General features: G+C 42.4%; 1 protein-coding gene across 1 annotated transcript in view; it reads left to right on the top strand.

Moving 5' to 3' along the window:
* Positions 1 to 1,512: 1,512 nt before the first annotated feature.
* The window catches only part of pacsin1b (protein kinase C and casein kinase substrate in neurons 1b), a 36,367-nt gene continuing 12,476 nt past the window's right edge, over positions 1,513 to 25,403 (top strand). The window contains exons 1-3 of the mRNA XM_083772315.1: positions 1,513 to 1,627; positions 7,575 to 7,647; positions 24,500 to 24,628. Of these exons, the coding sequence (XP_083628441.1) occupies positions 24,566 to 24,628 (63 nt within the window). The 5' untranslated portion in view covers positions 1,513 to 1,627; positions 7,575 to 7,647; positions 24,500 to 24,565. The remainder of the gene's footprint in view (positions 1,628 to 7,574; positions 7,648 to 24,499; positions 24,629 to 25,403) is intronic.

Raw genomic sequence — 25,403 nt, 5'->3', positions numbered from 1 at the left:
GTTCCTAATATATGTTAATGACATGACTTCAGCTTGTGACTGCAACTTGTTCCTGTTCGCAGATGACTCAGCACTGCTGGTCTCGGACAGGAACAAACTGCAGGTTGAAAAGACCCTCAGCTCTGAACTCGGTAGAATCTGCACCTGGCTCGCTGATAACAAACTATCCTTACACCTGGGAAAAACTGAATCCATCCTCTTCGGATCAAATAGTAATCTCAGCAAGGCAGATGGCTTCTTGGTTAGAGTGGGTGACAATATTATCACACGAAAAGATCAAATTACCTACCTAGGTTCCATCCTGGAGGCCAATCTTTCCGGTGATAAGATGGCCACCAACGTAATCAAAAAAGTCAATCAAAGAACAAGATTCCTTTACAGGATCTCCTCACTGGTCAGCAAAAACACCTTGAAGACCTTAACAGGAGCCCTCGTACAAGGTTTCTTTGACTATGCATCCACCTCTTGGTACCACAGCACCTCAAAGGCCCTTAAAACAAGGCTCCAGACCTCCCAAAACAAACTGGTCAGGCTCCTACTTGGCCTCACCCCCCGAACCCACCTCACCCCTGCCCACTTTGACAGGCTGGGATGGCTTAGGGTCGTCGACAGAGTACAGCATCTTGCAATGGGTCTGGTCCACAAGATTCGATACACCACCAAGATACCCATGTACCTGTCTAAATACTTCCTTAATGTAAACGAAGTCCACACCCACAACACCAGAGGGAGTGCAACAAACCATGTACAACCCAGATTCGGCACAAACAAGGGACTAAATTCTTTTCGCTCCTATGCCACCAAAATGTGGAACGCCCTACCAACAGTCATTAAGACATGTGAATCCCTTGACTCCTTCAAAACCGCTCTCAAAGGGCACCTACGGATGGCTGCAATTCGAAACTGGCCTCTGTAAAATCTGAATCCCCCCCACCCCCCCCACCCCATTTTCCCTCACTGTATATTGTATCTTTTCCCTTTTTTGCTTCCCATATGATGAATTTAGCTACATAGAAATGTCTATTTGTATGTCTCTAAATGTTTGTATGTCTTTAAATGTTTTGATGAATTGAACAATGTGGACCCTGTTGTAAACAAGTGTAATGCTTAATTGGGTCGTCCACTCACAGTTGACAGTCTTTGTATTGAGTTTGTGCTTAAAATGTACTGTAAATTCTACAAACTGTTAATAAATATTTCAATCAATCAATCAATCAAAAGTCAGTGTGTGTGCTTGCCTTGGCTTGCTCGTGTTATAAGTGTTATTGGACCATCCCCCAATCCAGACTAATTTATGCTCCGTCGCACGACGGTGTCGCGCGTCGAAAATAGCAAACATACAAGCTCACAACGCGCGGCATCTGCCACACGCCGTGGGCTTGTAGATCGCTGCTTTGTTTTGACGCGCGACACCGTCGTGTGACGAACTATGAATATGAATGGGGGCCGGGGCTCCTCCAGCAGCCTCCAGGCGCCTCGCCGCCCCTTTTAGCAGCAGCAGCAGCACCACACACGGAAGAACAGCAACGATACAACGGAACGGAGCCCTCCCTGCCTGAGTCCCCAGTTCATGAAGAACATGATAACCTATTGATATCTGCAGACGTCAAACACTCATTTTGTGCAGGTATGTCATTCTTTACATCATGCATTCTTTCATTATAGTTAACTGATGATGGACTAGGCTATATATCTTCTCCTTTTGGAATGATCACTTCAAGCTGCCAGTGAGCCACATCTATTATTCTACGACAGGAATTAACATGATCGTCAACCTGTGTTGTTCTAGGACGAAAAAAATTATAGGACGACGTGAATCAATTTGATACAAAATTCGCCTAGTTAGGCCTATAACTTTACAGTTTATCCGTTTGCACGTACAGTAGTACACTAATATAGTAATTTAGGTGTTTATGCCAAGTGGGCTATGCATCTGAACCGCTGCCAGACAGACTTCCAATCAATGGTATGCCAGCCTATAAAGTACTGTTGACTCTCTCGCTGCATACTTTTTAGCAGTTGCTGATGCTGACTTGCTGTGCACCACTTGAAAGCATACACTTGCTGCTGCAGCAGCCAGCAGAGTACTGCAAATGCCTCATGCCCTCATCAAAGATCAGGTCTCTAGGGGGGGTCTCCGCTTCCAGGGGAGCCTGTTTCTGAGTGATTTATTGTTTGAGGACCAGCTGGTGGTGGTTACGCTGTGTCACAATTGCCTGAGGTCGCTGACCTCCATCTGTAGTCTGAGTGACTTTCATGAGAGCTGTCCAGGGTACTGATCCCTCTGACGTCACATCATATAAGACTGTTGCACGATGAGCCTGGTCACTGTCTGTCGATCTGAAATGTCCAACTTTTACATTTCAAGGACCTCCCTCTCAGAGTTACTATCCTGCTAAAAGGTCAATTTAGAACGCCCTCAATTAAGGAACCCTGAGGGTTTCTGGACCCTGCTTTGAGAACCATGCACTGGCCTAAACTAGACATGTATACCATGTCTGCATTGTCTTGTAGATAGCATAGGTCAAAGGTAGCTCTGGTCCATTGTGTTAGGAGGATGTCTCCTTAACGCTATGGTACTTCCAACTTCCTGCACACAAATGATAGCCTGTTGACTTCTATACAAAAATAAAAATAATACTTTCGCTACTCACCAATACAAAAAGAAAATATTTTACCGGAACTATTTAAATCATAACAAAAAAATGCTTATTTTAACAAATGGGAACCACCTTTTTTAAAGGGCTTGGGGATTGTCATTTGGATTCAATGTGTTGTTTTTAGAAGAGCATGAGCTCAGTAGTCAACTATTCTGCTTTGAAATGAAGATAACTCAGCTAAATATTATAATTCTGACAGGATATACACAAACACAAACAAACACAACTATGTTAGGCAGAGAATCATTTTGATATAGGAAAAATAAATCAGAGATGAAATGAGTGAAATGGTTTCTAATTGTTCATTTATCCATGTGCTCATCGTCGGGTTCATTTTAGCATGAATTGGTTACCTATCTGTTTTGAAGATATACTATTTTACTTGTGTATGAATGACATGTATTGAATTGTATTGATGTGAAAATAGCATGGCCAAGGTTCATTGGGAGTGCAGAGAGAGAGAGAGAGGGGAGAGAGAGAGGAGAGAGAGAGACGTTGGTGGTTATGAATCTGCATCTGCACACATGTTCATTAAAGTGCCCCTATCTGTTTGAGTGCCTGATTTGATTAATTCAAATGACAAATTAGGGCAACCTGTTTGATTTAAAGTAGCCAGTTGAACCCCTCTCCCCTTGATAGGAGGGATGACAGATGAGGATCCTTAATCTAATCAATTAGGCTAAGTCATAAATGGTTTCCCCCCCCCTGCCAAATAAAAGGAGGATTTGACTGTGGTATTCCCTAAGCATGTGTCTGTCCCCTTAGGGAGTAGGACTAAAGGGACAGACACTTTTATTTGACCAATTTTCATTTGTATTTACAAGCTTCTCATGATGTCACATCTGGTGCACATATATTGGTGAAATGTCTTTTTTCTAAATTATTATATTAATCTAGCTGGTTGCTTAGCTTAAGGTTCAAGGTGTGAGATTGTTATGTCTTGTTATGTCTTGTGCACAGTCAGGAACATAAGAACAAGACTGGTACCTCACAACATTGTAGCAGCATCAATAATAATAATAATAATAATAATAATTACCATGCCTGAGGGCGAGAAGCACGCATCCGCCTGGACTGCCTGGGTGACAGCAGACTGCTGGGCGAGCGCTCTCAGCGCTGGCGCTTTGGAATGGGGGGTCAGATCAACATATCCGCCTGGGTGACAGGCAGACTGCTGGGAGAGCGCTGGTGCTTTGGTCAGATCAACATAATTATGGAATGAATTCTGTACTGGCCATCATCATCATCATTTGCATCATCATTCATTGCCATCCTCAGTTGCTGCTTACTGATGCATGTGTCCCTAGCGATGACACAAGGGAACGACAGTTTTCTACCTCTGGTCTGCTTTGAGAACCTCATTGTCAGCTCTGTACCAGTGGCCGGCAAACTATGTTCGTCTGGATCAGACTAGTGAAGAAACACTGGCCATATATGGAGCGTGTCTTGAGTGTACAGGGTTTGATGAGGTGAGATCAACATATGAAATGTCAGAACAGGTCATATATGGAGATCTAAGGGTGGCAGCGGGGGCAGTGTATTGATGTTGATGACATGTTTATGAACACGTCATCATGTGATGTCACGAGGCATGACCATATATGGGGTTGTGACTGACTGACTGACTAGCAATGATTATTATTATAAAATTGTGCTTTTTAACAAAAAACCTTTTGTTTGTGTCGTTGATTATTCAACATCCAGTAACACAGTATAATAGGGCTTAACAGATATTAACTAATTCAGAGTTCCTTGTTGCTATTCAGTAAGGTCTCCTAGAAAAAGATTGACAACTAGAAAAAGTGCCCTTCTGGGCACAGGTCTCCACCAGGTTATCCACAGATCCGTGCAGTTAGAGGTAAAAACACTTTTCGGCCAGTTATAGCGCCACCTTGAGGCTGAGTTGAAATTGTTCATGTGGCATTTCGTCCTCAGCCTAGTGGGAATGTGGGTGCACAATTTCACGGAAATCACGCGATGTGTTCATGATTTGCAGCATTTTGTTTGAAACTGAGCACTCCTGTGAAATTTGGAAGCCAATCTTAACCAATCAGGATGGAGTCTGAGAAATCTGAAAGACCGGTTTGGTTGAATGGCTCTAGAGAGACTGTGTACCAATTTGCGTGATGTTTGGACAAAATCTGTAGGTGTGCTGTGCAAAAACTTGTTTTGCACAAAGCGGCCTCCTGGTGGCGCTATAACAGGCCGTTCTGGAAAGTTTGGGGCAGAGGTTCATCGTTGGCATCCAGGGAGTGTGTGTGCAAAATTTGACACCGAGCGGGTTAACGGTGGCCGAGATTAGCTGCTCACGGACACACACACACACACTAGGCATGTGGAAAATAATCGATACGTATCGATTCATCGATTATGACGTGCGCGATGCGAGTGAATCGGTCCATTCACTGTGTATCGGTAAAATTGACAGGTGAAATCTCGATGCATCGTTCGCAGAGTGCTTGCATCGGTAAAATCCGTGGTTGCACCGTTTTTTCATGGTAAATTTCACCCTATCCTGTGTTTCCGAGGCGCATTGAACGTATCAGAAAAGGAAGAAAAAAAAAAAGTCTCTCGCAGCCATAGCTCGCAGCGCACACACAGGGCACGTTCGGAAATAGCGCACTGAGCCCACTGTGCAATGCAAACTAATAGGAGAGAGTGCTCCGGTGTGGTATTTCCGAACGCGCCCACAGTCGGTGAACAGAAGCTACCGTACGACGGTGCAGAGTAGACACGTTGAGACAACAGACTCAGAGTCAGACTATAAAGAGCACCCGCGACTAACAGAAGTGAGCCCCACGCATTAAACAAGAAGCACCACCTTTACTCTTTAGCTTTATAAAATAGCTGTCCGAGTAGCTTTGTCCGTCGATCAGTTGACTTTTCACTGTCACGCTGCGTGCTGGACTGCTCGTATCTGATCCACACTCCACAGCTGTGCTTGCTGATTATCCGACGCAAATCTGCGTCGCGATCCTCATCAATTTGTAATTAAAGAAAGCTTCTGCAGTCTGCACAGTGCACACACGTGTAAAACAACAACAACGCCACAGCAGGGTGTAGTGCTTGTATTGTGTTTAAAGTCGTTTACAACTTTCCACTGTCCAGCTTTCCCCTGCTGTTCTCTGGGATAGAACTTAGAAGCCTTATTTATATTCTGCAGCAAGACGGTGTCGCACGCCTAAAATTGCAGATCCACAAGCTCACAGCGGGGCGTGGATGAGACGCGTTGTGAGCTTGTAGGTCTACATCTGCTATGTATTTATAACGTTAATAATACATGCAGGCCAGGGTCTTCAATGTTTTTCAGGTCAAGCCAAGGACCACTTAGCTGAGAGTGAGAGATCAAGTGGGGACCCCCACTAGGCAATTATATTATAAAACTGTTGCAGATTAAACTAGACATAGACTTGTTTGACAGCACTATACAAGTGTGACCTGTAATTTTTGTTTTGTTTATTTGTTTCTTTTCTATTTATATGTTGGTAACATTAATTGATGAACGATAGGCTATTACATTTTAATCTCTTGAACCCTCTATACTCAAAACCTCAAATTGACCTTTGAGATATAATAATTATACTATAGCCTATGATTATTAGTAATCTAACAATTCCACAATAACCAGCAGAGAGCAGACCCTTTGTTTACTTACATAATTCTATAGCCTAAGTTGGGTTGTTTGAGATGCAGAGCTATAATACTAACCTACAGTAAAACAATAAATTCCTTTGAATTTAAATGTAATGCTTTTTTACATGTTTTGGGAAATTAATAGAGCTTTAATATAAATCCTTTCTATTGTGATGAATCGCCATCAAATCGCATCGTATCGGTCGAGGGGTGAATCGCATCGTATCGCATTGATTTGAACTAAATGGTTATCGCATCGCATCGCATCGGGAAGAGGAAGAATCGTATCGCATCGTATCGCCAGGGGATTCCATGTATCTCTAATGTATCGTATCGCTGGCAGTGCATCGAGATGCGTATCGAATCGTGAGATGAGACGAGATTCACATGCCTAACACACACACACACACGGACACACACACACACACACGGACGGACACACGGACGGACGGAGTGCAAAACATACTCTCCCCCCATGCCTTCGGCCTGGTGGAGACAATAAGTGGATTTGTAAATATCATATAATAGGCTATGTACTGGATAGACAATCGTTTCACAAAGCTGAAAGGAAAGTGTCCTCTTCACATTTCCTCTGATGGGCCTCAGAGTGCCTTGTTGTCCGGATGGAGCTTCAGAGACATCAGGGTTTTGGCCTGAGCTGTAAAGTAATTGGAGCCCATGATACTGCGTGATAGGATCCTCACAGGGGAGCATGGGAGATAGATAGGCAGACTGAATATCCTCAAAGGCCCAGGGTTTGCATTTTTGCCACATGTGCTTCCCCAGGCCGGTGACTCAATGAGGATGAGAGTTCATTGTTGTTGGTTTTGACTACTGACATCTTGGAGTATTATATCAGCTATACAGCCAGTTTACTTCTGTTTTAGAATCATTTATTGTATTTATAATTAAGGCTGCAACTCAATCAATCAAAATCAATTATCTTCTTAGTAATTACTTTGTTAATATCTTTTCATTACTTAAATACGGTAATTGCAGAGCACATATTCTGTTGATAATTAAAATCAGCAAATCATTGCAAATAATTTAATTAGTCTGATTAATCATTCGCTGTTTATTTCTTTAAATATATTTTTTTTATCCCACGATTTTGTAACCCGTTTTTCACCCCTGTGTCAATTATCTAATGTGATCCTGGGCTCTACACAACCTCCGCCAACCTCATTCGCTATTTATAATTCAACACAATATATCAGCAAAAAATATATCAGCAAAATCAGCAGTCAGTAATTTAATGTATGGTATCTGTGTGCTGTATAGGTGGGATCAGAAGAGGACAGGATTTCCTGGAACACAGGCTTTTAACTCAGACCTGATTCATCAAATCAACAAGGTAAGGTGTGTGTGTGTGTGTGTGTGTGTGTGTGTGTGTGTGTGTGTGTGTGTGTGTGTGTGTGTGTGTGTGTGTGTGTGTGTTTCTTCTGTATACATAGACGTCTTCACCGCTTTGTGCATTGTTCATGAATCATTCAATTCAAACATTATACGGTGCATTGTTTATGGGAGAAATGCCATTACTTCCATAGTGGAATGCCTTAGCATTGGCTACCTAGCTGTGCTTAGCACATAGCTCCACCCACCCGTGGGTTTGAGTGCAAACCATTACCACTCTTCTGACATTTTTATTTTTATTAAAGTAAGAACAATGGCTTCTATTTCAGCGGGCACATTTTCCAGGAAGAGAAAGGCTATTGGCTATTGATTATGTCATTTTTTAACTGTCCATATCCCACCAATGAGACTAGAGACCAATGAGAGTAGATGGAAATTATGTCATCATGAGCATTGGTGAGGACCAATTTTTACGAAAATATGGTTGAGAATGGGTGCTCATTTACAGTATGTGAAATAAAATGTTGATATTTCGGTGCAATTATTAACAGGGGAGCTAAAGTGACACTATCATTTTACATCGATGTGCCCACTCTTCCTGAGTGCCCACTCCTCCTGTTGCCCGACAGATGGGCTGGTAGAGAAGCGATGTGGTGAAGAGTTCATAAGATTTATTCTGTTTCAATCGATCCTTTCAGGCAGACATACTGTAGAACATAACCCTGACTGTACAGCGAGAGCAAATGAGAGGCTGCTAGACGCTGTTGATAAGGGCTTTCTCTGCTCGCCTGGAACCTACTGTAGCACTGCTCACATTATAGCCATTGAGAGCGTCAGTGCAAAGCTCTGGAGCCAATGGGGGAGGCAGGAATGGGCGGAGCCGGAATACAGTGCTTGATGTTGCCATGGTAACCGGGTTCTGTAAAAAAAAAGAAAATAAAAAGATGTGTGGGAGGTCATTAGGCTGCATGAATGTGTAAGGACTAAGGGAGTATGAAGGAGATGATGTTAAATGCATGTATGCATTCTGAGGAGTGTGCGGTGCACATACTTGTCGTTGCTGTCAGGTGGAAACCACATATATCCAAAATGGTAACTTTTCAGGAAATGGGGGAAATGCATCCCATGTATAGTTAACTAGTCACAAGCCCTTTAATACGTTTCACTGGTTAAATATTTATAAAGCCCAACATCACAGATCTATAAGCTCAATGGATAGTGATGCGAGTAATGCGACACCCTGTGAGCTTGCATATCAGCTCTTTTTGCTACTTTTGTGTGACACTGTAGTATGATGAAGTAGACAGTAGGGCATTAAGGCACCCGTGGGTGGAATGTACAATACGTACAATAGTGGGTGATTCTTAAAAAGGTTAGTGAAAAACACCCGCAGTCAAGGAGGGATTAAGATTAATTAATTACACAGTCATATGTTTATATATGAAAAGAGTTTATATATGAAAAGAAAAAAACTAATAAATATGGAGATATGAGGTCTATGCGGCGACAGCAACAATATGTGACACACACACACACGCTGTGTAGCTCATGCTTTATTACCTGACCTTTAAATTGATGGTAAATCACAGAGCACAAAGATGAACCATTTGTGACGACATCAACAGAGGTTGCGTGTGTGTGTGTGTGTGTGTGTGTGTGTGTGTGTGTGACTTTGCACGTGTGTGGGTGTGACTGTGCGCATATGCACGTGTGTACACGTACATGTGTGTGTGTGTGTGTGTGTTCTTGTGTGGGCACTGGGCAGATGTGTGTATGTGTATGCATTGTATGCGTGCGCCCGTAGCTGCTTGTGTGTGTGTGTGTGTGTGTGTGTGTGTGTGTGTGTGTGTGTGTGTGTGTGTGTGTGTGTGTGTGTGTGAGAGAGAGGCTGCGTGCGTGCATGTGTATCATTGATTTTAACAGCTGCACTCTGTGAATGAGTCACTTTGCCCACTACTTGGAATGAGTTTGTGAGATGCCCGCTGCCCTTTCCTCTGCCAGGGCTGTAGATTGTGCTTTGCATTCAGAAACAGTACAATAAACACCCTGTCCACATTCCATGAGCAATGAACTGAGCATTTACTGAGTCAAAGGTTATTGATTAAAAACAAGACTGGAATAGAGATTTGGCAGGAATAGGAGACCATGCTCCAGGCTGCTGATTTGATCGCACAACCTTAGAGGTCGGGAGATTGGCTCTATAGTATGTAGAATATCAAATTGTACAGATTTATAATAATGTGTCACACATCGCTATGACGTTGATCATACAGTTTCTGATGGTAAATGACTGTGCTGCTCGTGCAATGTAGTATAAATTAAGCCTTCCTCCCTCCAACAGGCTATCAGTCCTGATTGCCTATCCTGATGCAATCTATTTCAGGATTGCACTGCACAGTTCAATTAATGTTCAATCACTTAACTGCTATGCTAGTAGTGATTATTTCATGACTTCCACCTCATTGGTAGTCCTTTAAGCCAATGGGGAGCCTGCAATGCCTTCCCATCTTCTGCATGCTCATAAGAGCATCAATCACGGAACAGAATTCGCCATTCGCCAACTACAGTAGACACAGACACACGCTACTCTCCAACATTTAAAACGTTTAAATGAACACCTTCAAACTAAAGCAAGGGAAAATAACTGTTTAGGAGACATAGAAAATGTGGTGGTGTGTGTGTGTGTGTGTGTGTGTGTGTGTGTGTGTGTGTGTGTGTGTGTGTGTGTGTGTGTGTGTGTGTGTGTGTGTGTGTGTGTGTGTCACACCTGCAGCTCCCTCATTTCTTCTGCCTGCACTCCAGCTGTAAATTACATCCCGCAAATAATGGGTCTTAGCAGGGAAGTCAATGTGAACCTTGCACAGGGTTCACATGATTGGATAACACACACAGATGGCCCGTACTGAAGATGAGTGTCTCTCTATAATGAGACAAAGACAGCTGCCTTTGTCTGTGAACTTCCTCTGGTCAGTCTCTGGTCATTTTAAGAGAGAACCAGGATATCAGGATCCCCTGAAATTGCATGTCCTTATTCCATGTTTCATTTCCATGCTCACTACACGGTGTCAGAGATGCCTGTGTGATCAATGGATGGAGCTCTCTCCATACTCCACTCTGGGGCAATTATCTGACGGCTGGGAGTTTTTCTTCTCCCAACAGTCATCTCTGTGCAACAAGGCTCTCCAAAGAGACACCCCACACGCCCCTCTGATTCCACTTTGTCTGCCGTGTGCACCACTTCACGCACACGACAAAGTTCCCTTTTCAGTCCTATAAAGCAGTGGTTCTCAAGTATCTCAACCTGTCGGTCGGGACCCCTACATGCTTTTGGGGGGTCCCCAGATCAGATGAAAGTGAAGTGACAATTTAAGGACTTTTAATACCTAAAAAAAGAGACCATTACTGCATGAAAAGTAATCAACCATCTATACCATAAAAACAAGTCAAACATTGGCGTAATCTATCTATAAATGTCTGTACGTCTGTCTGTACGTGTGTACGGCTGTAATGCACGTAACTCGTGAACCGTTCGCCCCACCGACTTCACATTCAACTAAGACACGTGTGCCACACCCCCACAGGGAGTGCAGTGCCCGGTGTCGAGAAGGTCGGACCCACGGTTGTCCAGAACCGTCACAAAAGGCCTCTGCCCGGGCTCTGGACAGGTCCCCTGCAGTCCATATGTGGAGCTAGCCTGTTCTGACATCACAACACTCAATATTTGGGCATGCCTGACACAGAACTCCATATATAGGAATAAAGGAACACAGAGAAATCTCCATATATGGGCATAAAAGGGACACAGACATGTCAGAGTACCCGCTGTACCTGTATGTAAGTGTCCCATATTGGTCTTTTTCACGGATCAACGTCATCGCAGGTTATACACCTACATTATATCTATAGATCTATAGAAGTGGCAAAGTCCGGGCCTGTATATGTGTGGCATTCAGCCTGATCTTTAATCCGCAAATCTGTATTGATTTATAAGATGGCACAGCCGACCTTTCCTATGCGTCACTTTGAATTAAGACGCTGACTCATGTGTGTCCTCCACGTCACCTGTCTCTTGAATCGTCTGCCGTTCTCTCCGTTTATCTTATTACTAATGCATGACTTGATGTTCAATTCTGACTTCTCTGTCCTTCGCCCGCAATCTGTTTATCTACACGAGTGTGTCCAGAGTATACTTAATACAGTAGGCCTACCTACCCGTTATCAGAGTGCTTGGAGGCCTGTCTATGACGTCAGTCATGTTACTGTATGACGTACGAACGAACTTCAAAACTGACTGACTGACTGACTGACAGACAGACCTCCTCCTCTTTCTCTTTTTATTGCTTTCACAGTCTCTCCCTCCACTCTCGTCTCAGACGACTCTGCCCTTCCTCTCTCTGACTGCACGATACCTCTTACAGGATGGAATGTGCCTCAAGGGACAGCCCTTTGCCTCTGCCCGTTGTAGCAGCTTGGCTAATAATTGATGGCCTGGTGTGACTTTGAAGGATGTGTCAAAGTTCGGTCTCGCACTGTGACACGGAGTTTGTGTGTGTGTGTGTGTGTGTGTGTGTGTGTGTGTGTGTGTGTGTGTGTGCGCGCGCGTGTGCGTGCACGTGTGTGTGTGTGTGTGTGTGTGTGTGTGTGTGTATGTGTGTGTGTGTGTGTGTGTGTGTGTGTGTGTGTGTGTGTGTGTGTGTGTGTGTGAAGGGCGTTGGACCACAGGATGTGTCATAGTTACACAGGTACACAGCGCAGCGATGCTCTTTGACTCTTCGTCTCTTTTCAATGAAGACTGTGACAAATTCCAAGTAGTGACACTCAAGGACCTGCTGATCACAGAGGAGAGAGACCAGGTTGGGTAAATGGATTAAACTGTGACGCCACAGGTTGTTTACTTTTACAATTGAGGGTTGTCTAAATCTAAATTCATATTGTGGATGTTTTTTGGGTGGAATTAATTGCCTTATTTGTTGTTCCCTGTACTGTGACATTCAAAAAGAATGATTGTGGTTATTTGGCTGAAATGCTAAATTAGCTATTTGATATAGTTCTCGCCATACTTAATTGATCTTATACTCTGTGTGCATGAGTGGCATACCACCACCATTTGCCATCAGATTAAAATGACTTTCGGTGTGCTAACACAAATTGATACAGTAATTAATGTAAATAACATACAGTCAGTCACTCTAACGGTTGCTTTGATGTTGCACTATAAACAGAACCACACCCTTTGATTACATTGTCAAATGTACAATTTATTTTTTCCATTGTTAGTCACTTGAAGTACAATTGTTTATTTTGGCACTGTTGTTTAAGCTCTTCTGAGAGAGGCAGTGCTTCATGCAGGTCTATCCTTCTGTGTTCATAACAATTGAACATTTCATGAAATAGGATATTATAGAGAAAAGTGAAAGTTATTTACTTGAAAGTTGTTGTTGTTGTGATCCTGCACACATTAATGGCCCCGATTGTCTCATGTAACCTTTGCTGAGCTTGCTTTTCTACAGAAACGCTGTGCTGTGCATCGCATATACTGTAGTGTGTTACAGTGGTGGAAAGTAACTAAGTACAGTAACATTTACTTAAGTACTGTACTTATGTACCATTAATGTGTGCAGGATCACAACAACAGTGCACTTTCAAGTAAATAACTTATAATATCCTATTTCCTGATGGATTATTGGATTTTAGTTGATCTGCTTCTTTCAGTAGACAAGCCGGTAAAATGTTCAATTAGGTATTTATACTTTACTTGAGTATTTCCAATTTCCAATACTTCTACTCCACTACAACTCGGATCCAAATCATTTTACTGCACTACATTTATTTGAACACTATAGTTACTAGTTACTTTGTAGATAATTACACATACATTAACCACTTCAACCCTTAGGCCATTTGAAAATAGACAATCTGATATTTTCAAAATAATTTTATACATTTGAAAACTTGAAACAGCACGTTCTGCATAATGAGTTCTTTCTATTCTGGTAGCCTACTTTAAGTACATTTCGATGTCAATACTTTTGTACTTTTACGTACATTTTGAATTCCGGACTTTTACTTGTAACAGAGTATTTCTATATTGCAGTATTGATACTTTTACTTACACGTTAGTACTTTTTCCACGACTGCATATACGTAGCCTTTCATGAAATCACACCTGGGTTCTGATCCTAAAATCACAGTATTTTATTGGCTACTGGGCAACTCCAATGGAATAGTTGGTTAAGGTTCTTTTCTCAAGGACATCTCAGCATTACTCTTTCACGTGGAGAGAAGAGTTTTATTTCTTCACATTTTCTACCAATGCTACCAATACCCAATGCTAAACGCTTGAAGCTAAAGGCCTATGCATAGTCCAGTTTTCAGTGAAGAGGCGGCTGTGACCACCGAAAACTATACAACATGAGGTCACGCCGCGGTGGTCACCGCTCACACAACACATCTCTCTGTTTTTTACTAACCACCGTTTCGGTGGTCACCTCTTCACCGAAAACCGGACTACGAATAGGCCTTAAGTGTAACATGGAATGAAAATGTAATCTCCAGCTTGGAGGTGAGTTGCGCATCCAGATTGTTTTGAAGGGTTGGGTGTATAATTGTATATCCTGTCATTGTTGGTAGAAAGGGTGATGTTTTGTTTGAGGATTGCTCCATCCATTACATTCTTTTCTGTGTGTGTGAGAGGTCAGTGATAACTGATAAGACAAAGCTGTAAATAAACTCCTCGCACATCGATCCAAAGTTTATAGAATGGATTGCGCACAGCGGTACATTTTCCCTTACACATGAAATTTGTTTTACGCAAGAATCCTTGAAGTACCTGCTACTGCTGACAAATGCCCACCACAGAAAATGTCACTAACCTAAATGCTTGACACTTGCAGCACTATCCCATGGAACCAAGGAGTGACTAAAAAACTAAGGAAAGGTGACTTTAAGTCAGGAGAGCTTGTAGGACCCAAATGCAGGAGGAGGTAGAGGCAGAGCAGGTCATTTAAAAAAGTTTAATAGCAAAAAAAAAACTAGAATACAAACGAAAAGACTGGAAGCACAAAGGTGACAAGACACACGCAGCATACCACAATGAACTAGCAAGGAAACACTGGGATCAGGGTGGTATAACTATAAATACACAAGGACACAGGTGAACACAACTGAAAATCAACACTGGGATAGGCTGGGGAACTAACAGCACAAGGTGGAAACACTAGGCAAATCACAATACAGGTTGACAAGGCAGGCAAACAGTAAAAAGGCAGACAGGAAACACTAGGAACAATTCTACAAAATAAAAGCACACAAGGGTAAAGCAAAACTCAAACAGGAACTAGGAAACCAAGAACACAATACTACATAATCAGAGGAACACAACAGAAAAGTAAAACACCAACCATTACTGGAAAACATGAAAACCAGCACGTCACGGATCGTGACAGACTTAGTTCAAATGTTTGTCCTGTCAATGGTATTGTTTGTATGGATCGAGTTCACATACTGTATATGACTAATCATTGCCTTTGGCATTCACACATAAAAAAGTAGCTAATGCTATTTACTTTTAGCGGCACTGGCACAACTTTCCATTGATCTGAAAAGTTTTATGGAATTGTCTTGACAGCGATGTTGGATTAGATCAGACCAGTGAGTCCAGGTGAATTGGGCTTGGTCATCTGTTTACACAATGAATAATTGATGACCCAGGCCCCATAAATAGGACCTGAATCTGATGAGGGCAGCAGTGCAGTCTCTCTTGGGGAGAAAGAGGGAAAAATGCTGCATTTGACCATGCTGTGGCTATACTGTAGGTGTTTGTGTTAGGCAGTGGGCGGTCGAAACGTGGTGTGTGTGTGTGAGTGTGAGTGCGTGCGTGTCATTTCAGTTGACTTACATAAAGTCCTACAAATTGTTTTTTGTCAGAGATAATATAACATTTGATGCTTGATCTTCGTTGAAGGGCAAGTTGTTTTGGAAGATGTAAGCAACCTTTTCCAGTCCTTTACGGCATCTGAACAAACTGTTTGATGGATGATGTTGTGAACTGGGGTGTTTCAGTATTCTATTTGAAAGCAGGCAAGATTATATTTCATATATCAGTGATATCTTTCAGTAATGGTTTTAGATAAAACATATGCTATCTTAATAATATATCTCATTCTTTGCACGAGTGGATAGACTATAGCTGAATGCTACTGAGACTTTAGTACAGTATATCATACTATAATTCTAACAATGTCTGTGTGTCTGTGTGTGTGTGTGTGTGTCTGTCTGTCTGTCAGAAACACCGCATTATCTCCTCATTGCCGGCACCAATCGCTCCCACTTTGGCATTAGGCATTGACCATATGAATATGGAGGGCGTAACGAAGCCCTTTTTTCGATTTGACACATTAATGATTAATAATGAATTTATTAGTGAATTCCTCACACACCTCCGCCCCTTAGCGACACCTGTATCACAGGCCACCGTTCTCACTGTTACCCCACTGGCATGCTTCCTCTAGCTACCGGCGCAACACAACAAATAGTGCCCTATAAAATTTGTCCCCTTTTTGGCGCGCTACGAGCTTGTAGGTCTGCTATTTTTGAAAAATCGAAGAATGACTGACATAGAAACATAGCTTTTTCAGAAAACTGTCATTTTCAAACAGACATTTTTAGAATCTGATCTCAGGTCAAAATGGGTTAAGCCCACGCTCCAGCCTCCTTGTTCTCTGGTTAGTTGGATTGTTTTTTTCTATGACTTTCTAGTTTCTATGACTCTCATTTGGGCTCTATCCTTGCGTCTCCTATCCTTGTTTTGGGAATCCTCCATGTCTATATCCAGGCTTCTTGTATTTTTCCACCCGGGTTTCCTAGAGTCTTCTATCTGGGTTCCACCAGATTCTGCAATGGGGACTGCCTAACTGTTATGAACCCTAAAAGGTTACAATCTTGGAGTTACATGTCATTTAGCTGGGAACCTCCTGGGAGTGCACGGAGCACACATTGACAACCAGTGATGTAGAGAACCATGCAGAGAGCATTAGTCATGCTATGTTCCATAGAGACTCTCTCAGTCTCATCATACTTACTTGGAAAACAGCGACCTAGTTATAAAACCTTTAATTAGCTTTGTTGATGTTGTCTACAACTACAACTTAAGTATGGAGAACTCTCTCTATTCAATTCAATCAGAGATAGTTGACTTGAGGACTTCCCAAAGTGCATATGTCTTCTGGATAGAACTAGGCAAAGATGTTAGTGTATGTGCGTGCAAGATTATTAATTGATCATGAAATTCACAGGATGTCTTTATCCACTGTTTGGCTATGACTCTGCGAACAAGCTGGGTTGGAGAAATTACTCTTAAACAGTGGCCCGTTTGTGTAGCGTTGATGGCAAAGGGCCTATTGCCAGAGGACCTCAGTTGAATACTGGTCTGATCTCCATGAATCTTATTTTTTACACGTCTGTCTGTCTCAGCAATAACTCGGATAGTGTTAGTTTAATTCGTTTTCACCCCTTAAGCCTGATATACTTCAACATACGAGAAAGTGTAATTTTTGCCATATAGAAGGTACAAAAACATAAAAGAAACACAGCATTGAATTTAAGTTGATCTTCATTTTATCGGTTTAGCCCTACACTTACACTTGGTGCATGTGCATTCCTAGATAGTTGACTGTGAGGATCTAGGAAGACAACCTATTGTACTCATTGCAACTTGCACAGGTTACAACAAGTGGATTTTGAACCCATGATGAAATGTGACCAGATTTGACTGAGAGCCTGCCATTGCGCAAACTCCAGCTTTTCACCAGAGGAGAAGAACTTTTTTTTTATCCAAAATGAGTTAATAGCACAGGGAGACTCTTCACACACTAGACCTAGAGCATGTCTGAAATAAGTGTCAGGGCTGTAAATATGAAAATATAAACATGTAGCTAGTTGTAATGTTAGAGACCACAGAAGTGAATCTTTCAAGCCTGTTGAAATATATTGTAACCGGTAAAAGGAGGCTGGCTAGGTGTGGTATGTGCACTCCTACACCTGCATGCCTATTAGAGCATGTGGGGCCACAGAACAGGCAGTTTTGATGGTAGCAAATGTTTATTGGGTTCTTTGGTTCACAGAGGGTTATGGCATAACATGGATGATGATGGATGATGATTTTGACTGGCAAGAGAAAGAAATAAGTAACAGTCAATAATGAGGATAAGTCAGGCGTAATCAGACGCAGTAAGAAACATAGGCAATGTAACAAGTAGAGTATTAGGAGGGCATTCTGGTGATAGGAAAGGCAGACTTACAGTAATGCATCGGTGTACAGTACAGGCACCTCTCAGTGAGGGACAAAATGTTTGTATGCTGCCTAGTGCCTAGTTAGGCCTATATATATCCCTCAGGTGTGCTGATTATTGGCCCCGCCCACACCACCAACAGGCAGCCTGCTACTGCTCCGCCCCACTCTCAGCTATGTTACTCTATAGAGCGGCGCAGTCCCTCCCCCTTTCAGAACAACGAACGGCCCAGGAAATGAAAACGCAATGCATTTCCCCATAGGCAGTTTTTATTTAATTTATTTAAAGACCTTTTAAGCGTCGTACGAAGCCAACTCTTGTCATGACAAATCATGACAACACACACAATATTTCGGGCCAGAGAATTAGAAAGTAGAAAAAAACGGCAGGTTACAACACTTTTTTTGTTGTTTTTCTTCTTTGTAATTATTTGTTTGGTCCAAAATATTGTGTGTGTTGTCATGATTTGTCACGACAAGAGTTGGCTTCGTACGACGCTTAAAAGGTCTTTAAATAAATTAAATTAAAACTGCCTATGGGGAAATGCATTGCGTTTTCATTTCCTGGGCCGTTCGTTGTTCTGAAAGGGGGAGGGACTGCGCCGCTCTATAAGCCATATCTCCAAAACTGGTGGGTCAAACTGAACAACCAATATGTCAATTGGAAGCTATGATTCCCTGCTTTCATATGACATGAAAAAATGAAATTTCAAAAAAATCTAATGGCAGTCCCTCAGTCAAATTTAGTCACAAATATCCTTAACCCATTCTGTCCGGGCACCCATTTTGGTGTCAGCATCATGTTATGCTTTAGCTATTTAAAAATAGCAGATCTACAAGCTCATATCGCGCCACCGAGTGGCGCGATACGAGCTTGTAGGTCTGCTATTTTTGAAAAATCGAAGAGCGACTGACATTTTTAGAATCTGATCTCAGGTCAGAATGGGTTCATCAGACCAGTGTGTGTCCGGCGGAAACCTCGTTTGAATCTGATCTCAGGTCAGAATGGGTTAATAGCTTTTAATGGATTTAGTATTCGATGGTGATGCACCTTTTAACTTGATATACAGTTCGAGAAATGACAGAGTTACTGTGTGGGGGAATTAGCAGACAACACTCTCTAACAAGTAAGAGTGTATTCTCTCTCTCTCTCTCTCTCTCTCGCATGCATGATGCACGCTACACATTGTAATTAGCAGGCAACAGTGCAACACTATCTCTCTCTCTCTCTCTGGTTCTAGCGCCACTTTTGCCCCTATTGGTACCCTAAACATAGGGACATACAGGCATAGGGAGAGACATAGGGACAGACATTGCTGTTCCTTGGAGTTGCTGCACCACTCAAAAATAGTTGTACAACCTAGTATATCATATCTCTGTTATTTTTATGGTACAATGAACTTGACAGTTCATATGTCTTACCTTATCAAGATCAGTTGCTCTCTAATGGTCTCTATTACTCTCTAATGTGTATAAATCCTTCAACATTATACCACAGAGTAAAATCAAGTTATCAATTTGTAACTCCATTTATACATGGTCAGAGCATGTTCATGATTTTGCCCTAAGTCCTTAAGTTGTTAATTAGTCCTCATTCTGCTTGTCCTCTAGAAGAGCTTTTTAAGATGTTGTGTTGTAAAGACATAATGAACCTCCATTCATTCCCTGCGTACAATAGTTTGGCCAGCCTTGAGTTCCGTTTATAGCCACTCCTTTAATGTTGAATGCTTTGAAGTATAGCCAAAGCTCATTGGATGAGAAGCAGAACCAGGGGTTTTCTCCTGTCCCAAACAATAGTCATTCTGGTAGAGAAAGTTGGTCAGAATTACTAATTACTGAGGACCACAAACACACAAAACACACATACTGTAGCACTCCCATACAGTGATCCAGGCTAGACGAGGTCTCAGATCACAGATGAAAGTGACCATTTTGTGCCACCCTGCATAGAATCAACAGTGGCGTGGGAATAGGGGGTCAGCTGACTTTCTTCCTTCCACGTTTTACAGTAATTGTAATTATATTACAATAGTATATATAATTATATTAGAGAGTTCTTATGATAACCACCTGGATGCCCAATGCACAATGCACTCAACTGTATCAGACCCAATCAAGTTCATTTATCTATCCTCTAGTTACTGTAGTACAATAAATTAAAGCATTGCTCTCTTTGACACACGTTGCTTTGAGTAGCCATAACTGGATACAAGTCAGATTTCAAAAAGATAATCTTGGGCAAGGAATGACACAAGTCCAACTGAAGCAGCAGTATGCACAAAGATATAATGTTGATAATGCGATAACTGTATCTGTTTGTGTATGACTCAGCTGGTTCATTGATATCTGCACGCGGGATCATGATATACTGACCCCCTTCAAAATGCGTTCCAGTGCTCGTGACACACACGCACACATGCACAGTTGCACACACATGCACACACACACACACGCACACACGCACGCGCACGCACGCGCTCAGTGCCGCTCACACACATGTGTAACTATGAGAGGGAGTGAAGAGGGGAGATGGTGCAGAGTGCTGGAGGAACCCACGTGTGTGTGTGACTGTGTGTGTCTCTCTTTCTCTCTGTCTCCCTCTCTCTCTGGAGTGTACAGCCGCTGCGGTGCGTTAATGGAGGACTGGGGGTAAGCTTTTGTATTACCAGCAGACCCTTCTCTCTCTCTTTCTCTCTCATCCTCTTGCCCTTTGTCTCCGCATGCGCCGCAGCTCGCGGCTGGCTGTGCTGGGAGCTGTGGTCCATGTTGCCTGGTTGAAGAGGATCGAGGTGCAGAGATTTCCAAGCGTCTTCTCTAGGCATGAGCGATTGTTTGTCGCGGTGAGGTTGAGGTCCACACAGGTTGTGTTGTGCTGGTTAAGAGGGGGCACTGTCACGACATCCACCAGGGGACAGGCTCTGGGGTGTGTGGTCATTTGTCTTCCTGCTGTGTTGTTTTGTTTCCCTGCAGTGGAGAAGTCGGTAGTCTAGTGCTGCTCCATCACAAACAAAGACACTTCAGACGCAATACAATTGCCTTGTATTTTTTAGCTAATAGCTCAAGGCACATGGTGAAACGTTATATGCATTTGTAGAAATGTACAAATGGACCCTTACGGTTACATTTGGTTACATGTGTACAGTACACCCTCTGAGGTAAACGAATACTACTGTGTATGCCCACACTAGACAGTCGGTAAAACAATACCTTGAGAAGAAGCTAGTGTGTAATGGGAGGTGGTCTGTGGTGTATGTATGCTGTCTGTGAGCTGGGCGAGGGCTGTAGCCCTGAACAAAAGCCCCCCTCTCATATCCAGCTAATGGATTAACCAAGCATGATAAACACACAGATCTCTGAGTGTGTGTGAGTGTGCACACACACAAACACACACACAGTCACGCACACACACACGCGCACACACGCACGCACGCACGCATGCACACACACACACACACACACTGCATGCTCCACTATAAATGTAGAACTTGATGTTGGACCTCTGCAAAAAAATTAATCTCCATCATTGATCAACTGGATTTCAGATTGTATTCGGGGTCAGTATGTCTCTACTCCACTCTACTTCCTCTCTCTCCTGCATTGTGAAAAGTGTTCCACCACCCATTGCCTACCAGTTGACCCAAATACCCATGCAGCTCGTACCCCTCCCCCTGACCCCCTATCCTATCCAAGCACAGCTCCATCTCTCTTTCTCCCTCCCTCTCTCTCTCTGTTGTTTTCCAGTGTGAGACCCCCCTCCCAGGGTTCATCAACAGGATCGGTATAATGTGTGAGGCATAGCTTTGTTTTGTGTGGTATTTGGCAGCGATGAAGCAGTGATGTGGATGCCATCTTGACCTGCTCTCCTCTATCCATCTTTGCTAGTTTTTATTCCGAACACGTCTTGAGAGCTCGATTTCTGGTTGTAAAAATTATTAATCCATTGGGAAGTGTTATGTTATATTTGTACTCACAATACTATCACTTAAAACAAAACAAAAAATGTCAAAAGTGTTCAAAACTTGCCATGTGTTATGTGTAAGCATTTAAATATTTTCTAGAGTTTAGGGTTTACTGGAAGCTAGTACTAGCTGTATTACTATAGCATTGGCAAACCATCTAGGAAAAACTATCTGGTATTTTGAAATCTGTGAGGTTCAAGGATTGTTATAAATCTGTGAGGTTCAAGGATTGTTATAAATCTGTGAGGTTCAAGGATTGTTATAAAGGTTCTTGACAATTTAAGGGTTAGTTATTTCTAGAGAGAGATGCACATTTAGTATGTGGCAACGTTTCAATGTAACATTTCATAACAGCACATCATTCACCAATCACCAACACCAAACCTACTTTATAATATGCCCCATTTTGCCATTTACTTTTTATCTGAGGTTTTAATAATTTTCTTCACTGTCTAATACTGTAAAATGTTCTAGGGTTGCACTTCCTGTTCAGGTTGCTCTGTCAAAACTGCTGCATCTGTGAACATTAGCAATCAGGTGTATCATATTTGTTATAGTGTCAGTATTTGATGTTTTGTTTGTCCTTTGGATACACAAAAAAAAAAGTATTGGCTTTTAAAGGATTTCCCATGCTTTCTGCTTCCTGTCACACAGCAAAATCCCTTGTGGGTCCTTTTGGGTCGATTGTTATACTCAATTTGAATGACTGAAGCTCCATTCCTTTTAAGGTGCTCCTAATCAGGTAACGAGCAGCCATCTTGCTGCTGCATTCTGGGAGATGTAGTTTCTGAGGTCTGGGATGTTGTATGCCGACCATATTTGTGGTCCATTTCTGAGTTTTGACTCAACAATTATAACTGAGGATTTTACAGTGATTATGTGACACCTTAGAGCAGCACACTGTCAGCATGCATTGCTCTGTCTGCTGTGACTGAACACTCTAGCATTAGTCAATGCTGCTGCTGCTATGCTGCTGCTGCCTCACAGCACCTTACTAAACCTAACAATTCATGTCTTATAGCCCATACTGCAGATTCACACGGGAACATCTTGTGCCCTGGCTGGCTATGCGTGCGCACGCACGCACACACGCACACGCACACGCACACACACACACACACACACACACACACACACACACACACACACACACACTACATCAAGTATGACGTATTACATAACATCAAGTATGACGTAGGTAATAGCATACTTCTTCAAACTCAGTTGCAGGATTGTGATGTTGAACTTTGTTGCTGATATCTACCAATAGAATTGGAAGCGAATACTCAATACACAATTGGAAATTTCAATTTTATTCTCCGACACTGATTAACATGGTTTCCTATTATATGTTCATAGAAACCTGGCATTGGCACTTCTTGCTGTTCAAGATAGCACATTATTGCTCTATTCCAAGTGTTACTTGCAGAAATTAAAGCCAGATATATTTTGTTTCTGAGACATAACATGATGTCAACAATACATTTGTGGTATTGAAGGACCCTGACTTGAAGAACCAGAAAAGGAAAAAAAAGTACGTAACACATACACTCTGAATGGATCAGGGGCTTGCTCAAATCACTGAATTCTGCCTAATTACAGTCCGTCATACGATGGTGTCCATCAGTGTCACATGCCGTTGTTGGCCTTGTGGCTTGTAGGCCGGCTATTTTGTATGTATACATCAGGTTTAAAGTTTGTCATACTCCCATGATGTCTCATATTGGTCCTTTTAAGTCCTCTCTCCACGTCATCAGACAATTTGTGCCCTCATTTCTGCAAGAGTGTCATCATTATCTTTCCCGCAGCTATTGATTTCCCGAGGTGGCTCTAATGAGGACTTGAGATAATATTAGTCAGGTCTAGATGAAGCGTGATTATACTGCCATTAGCATGCAGCTGTCGCTGTGCGAGTCGACGCCAGTTGTAAATGAATGGCCAGATATCAATCCTATTGACAAAGCCACCTACTGTACCTCACAGGAGAACAATCTACTGGAACTGAAAGCACTTGCCGGTTCATGAATGAGTGTGTCTGACCTCATATCGCAATCGAAGTGTGTAGAATGCATGCGTGTGTGTAAAATTAATCTAATTGTCGCAGTCAGCTTATCTCTGACATGAGATTCATGTGTGCCTCTGATGGTGCTCATTTGCAATCATGTGATGTATTATTGCATACATTTATTGGACCACAGTCTCTTGGCAGATTCAGCTTGTGTATTTTCTGAGTGAGTGCCTTGGTATGGTGTCCATGTATTAAGGAACATTTCCATTTCTAACACCAGTTCCTGTTTGTATAATTTCATAAATGACTTATTTCAAATATAGTGAAAATAGGAAATCACAGAGTGGCGCGTTGTGGGCTTGTAGAGGGCTGACTATTTTTGAAAGATTAAAAAAATATATATATGACATCTCAATACAGCAATGCATTGATATAAAAAAGAAAATGTACTCTGTAATTTGTACTTTTGAATACTTTGGTATTTCTTTGAGTACCGGTATATATACTTTGTCCACCACTGCTCCTGAACCACGTGATCACGATGCTCGCAGTGCCCTTTGTTGACTCTGCTGTGCTGTGCTTGTGTTTCCTCCCACAGCGCATGAGGAGCGCTACTCCGCTGCCGACCTCCACAGTCTGAAGCCACTCTGCCAAATCCGGGACCATGTCTGGAGCTTACGACGAGTCCGCCAGCCAGGAGGAGACCTGCACAGACAGCTTCTGGGAGGTGAGACACAGAAACCTTTTCATGTCAAGGAGCACCAAATTGACACAATTTAACCCGCGGACCCCCATTAGAATAGATATGCCAGGGACCCCCATAAGAGAAGACTTTTACGGCTCTAGCAGTGATTCTCAACCCTTTTAATTTCAAGGACCCCCAGTTTGACATGCATTTTCAGTCCAAGTACGGACCCCCATTTAATGGCATTTCTATCTCTGAGACCCCAATTTATATTGTAAAATCAATGTTAAAACTGTTTAAGTGCCAGGGACGTAATCCCGTAACCCCGACGTCTTTGCAATGAGTGCCAAAGACGACAAGACGTAATAAAAAAAAAATATATATATATATATATATATATATATATATAATTTAGCTGGGGACTCCCTAAAGGACCCCTGGGGGTCCCCGGACCCCACTTTGAGAACCACTGTTGTAGAATGAATTCAGACTGCTGAAAAGTGAATTCCCGGGATGTGAGACCATTTTTGCTCAGTCTTTACTGGTGTAATGTGGGATGTGAGACAACCTTTTCAGGTTAGCGCTAAGGTTGAGCGGGAACTGCTACGTGATGAGCAGCTCCCAATTCACTCACTCACTACTTCCAAACTACCTCCTCTGACAGCACGGGACTACTGTTAACAGAAGAAATCATTGGCCTCACAAATTAAAAATGGAAATAGAAGATTGCACAGCCCCATGGACTCTCAGTAAACCTGTCTCACTCCTCTGAGGAGTGAGCTAGTTTGGAACAAGTCTTCACAGTTGAAAGCTATCT

Source organism: Protomyctophum parallelum, assembly GCF_964188405.1.
Source record: "Protomyctophum parallelum genome assembly, chromosome: 8".
NCBI classification, from domain to species: Eukaryota; Metazoa; Chordata; class Actinopteri; order Myctophiformes; family Myctophidae; genus Protomyctophum; species Protomyctophum parallelum.
This window is presented reverse-complemented; position numbering and strand designations above follow the sequence as displayed.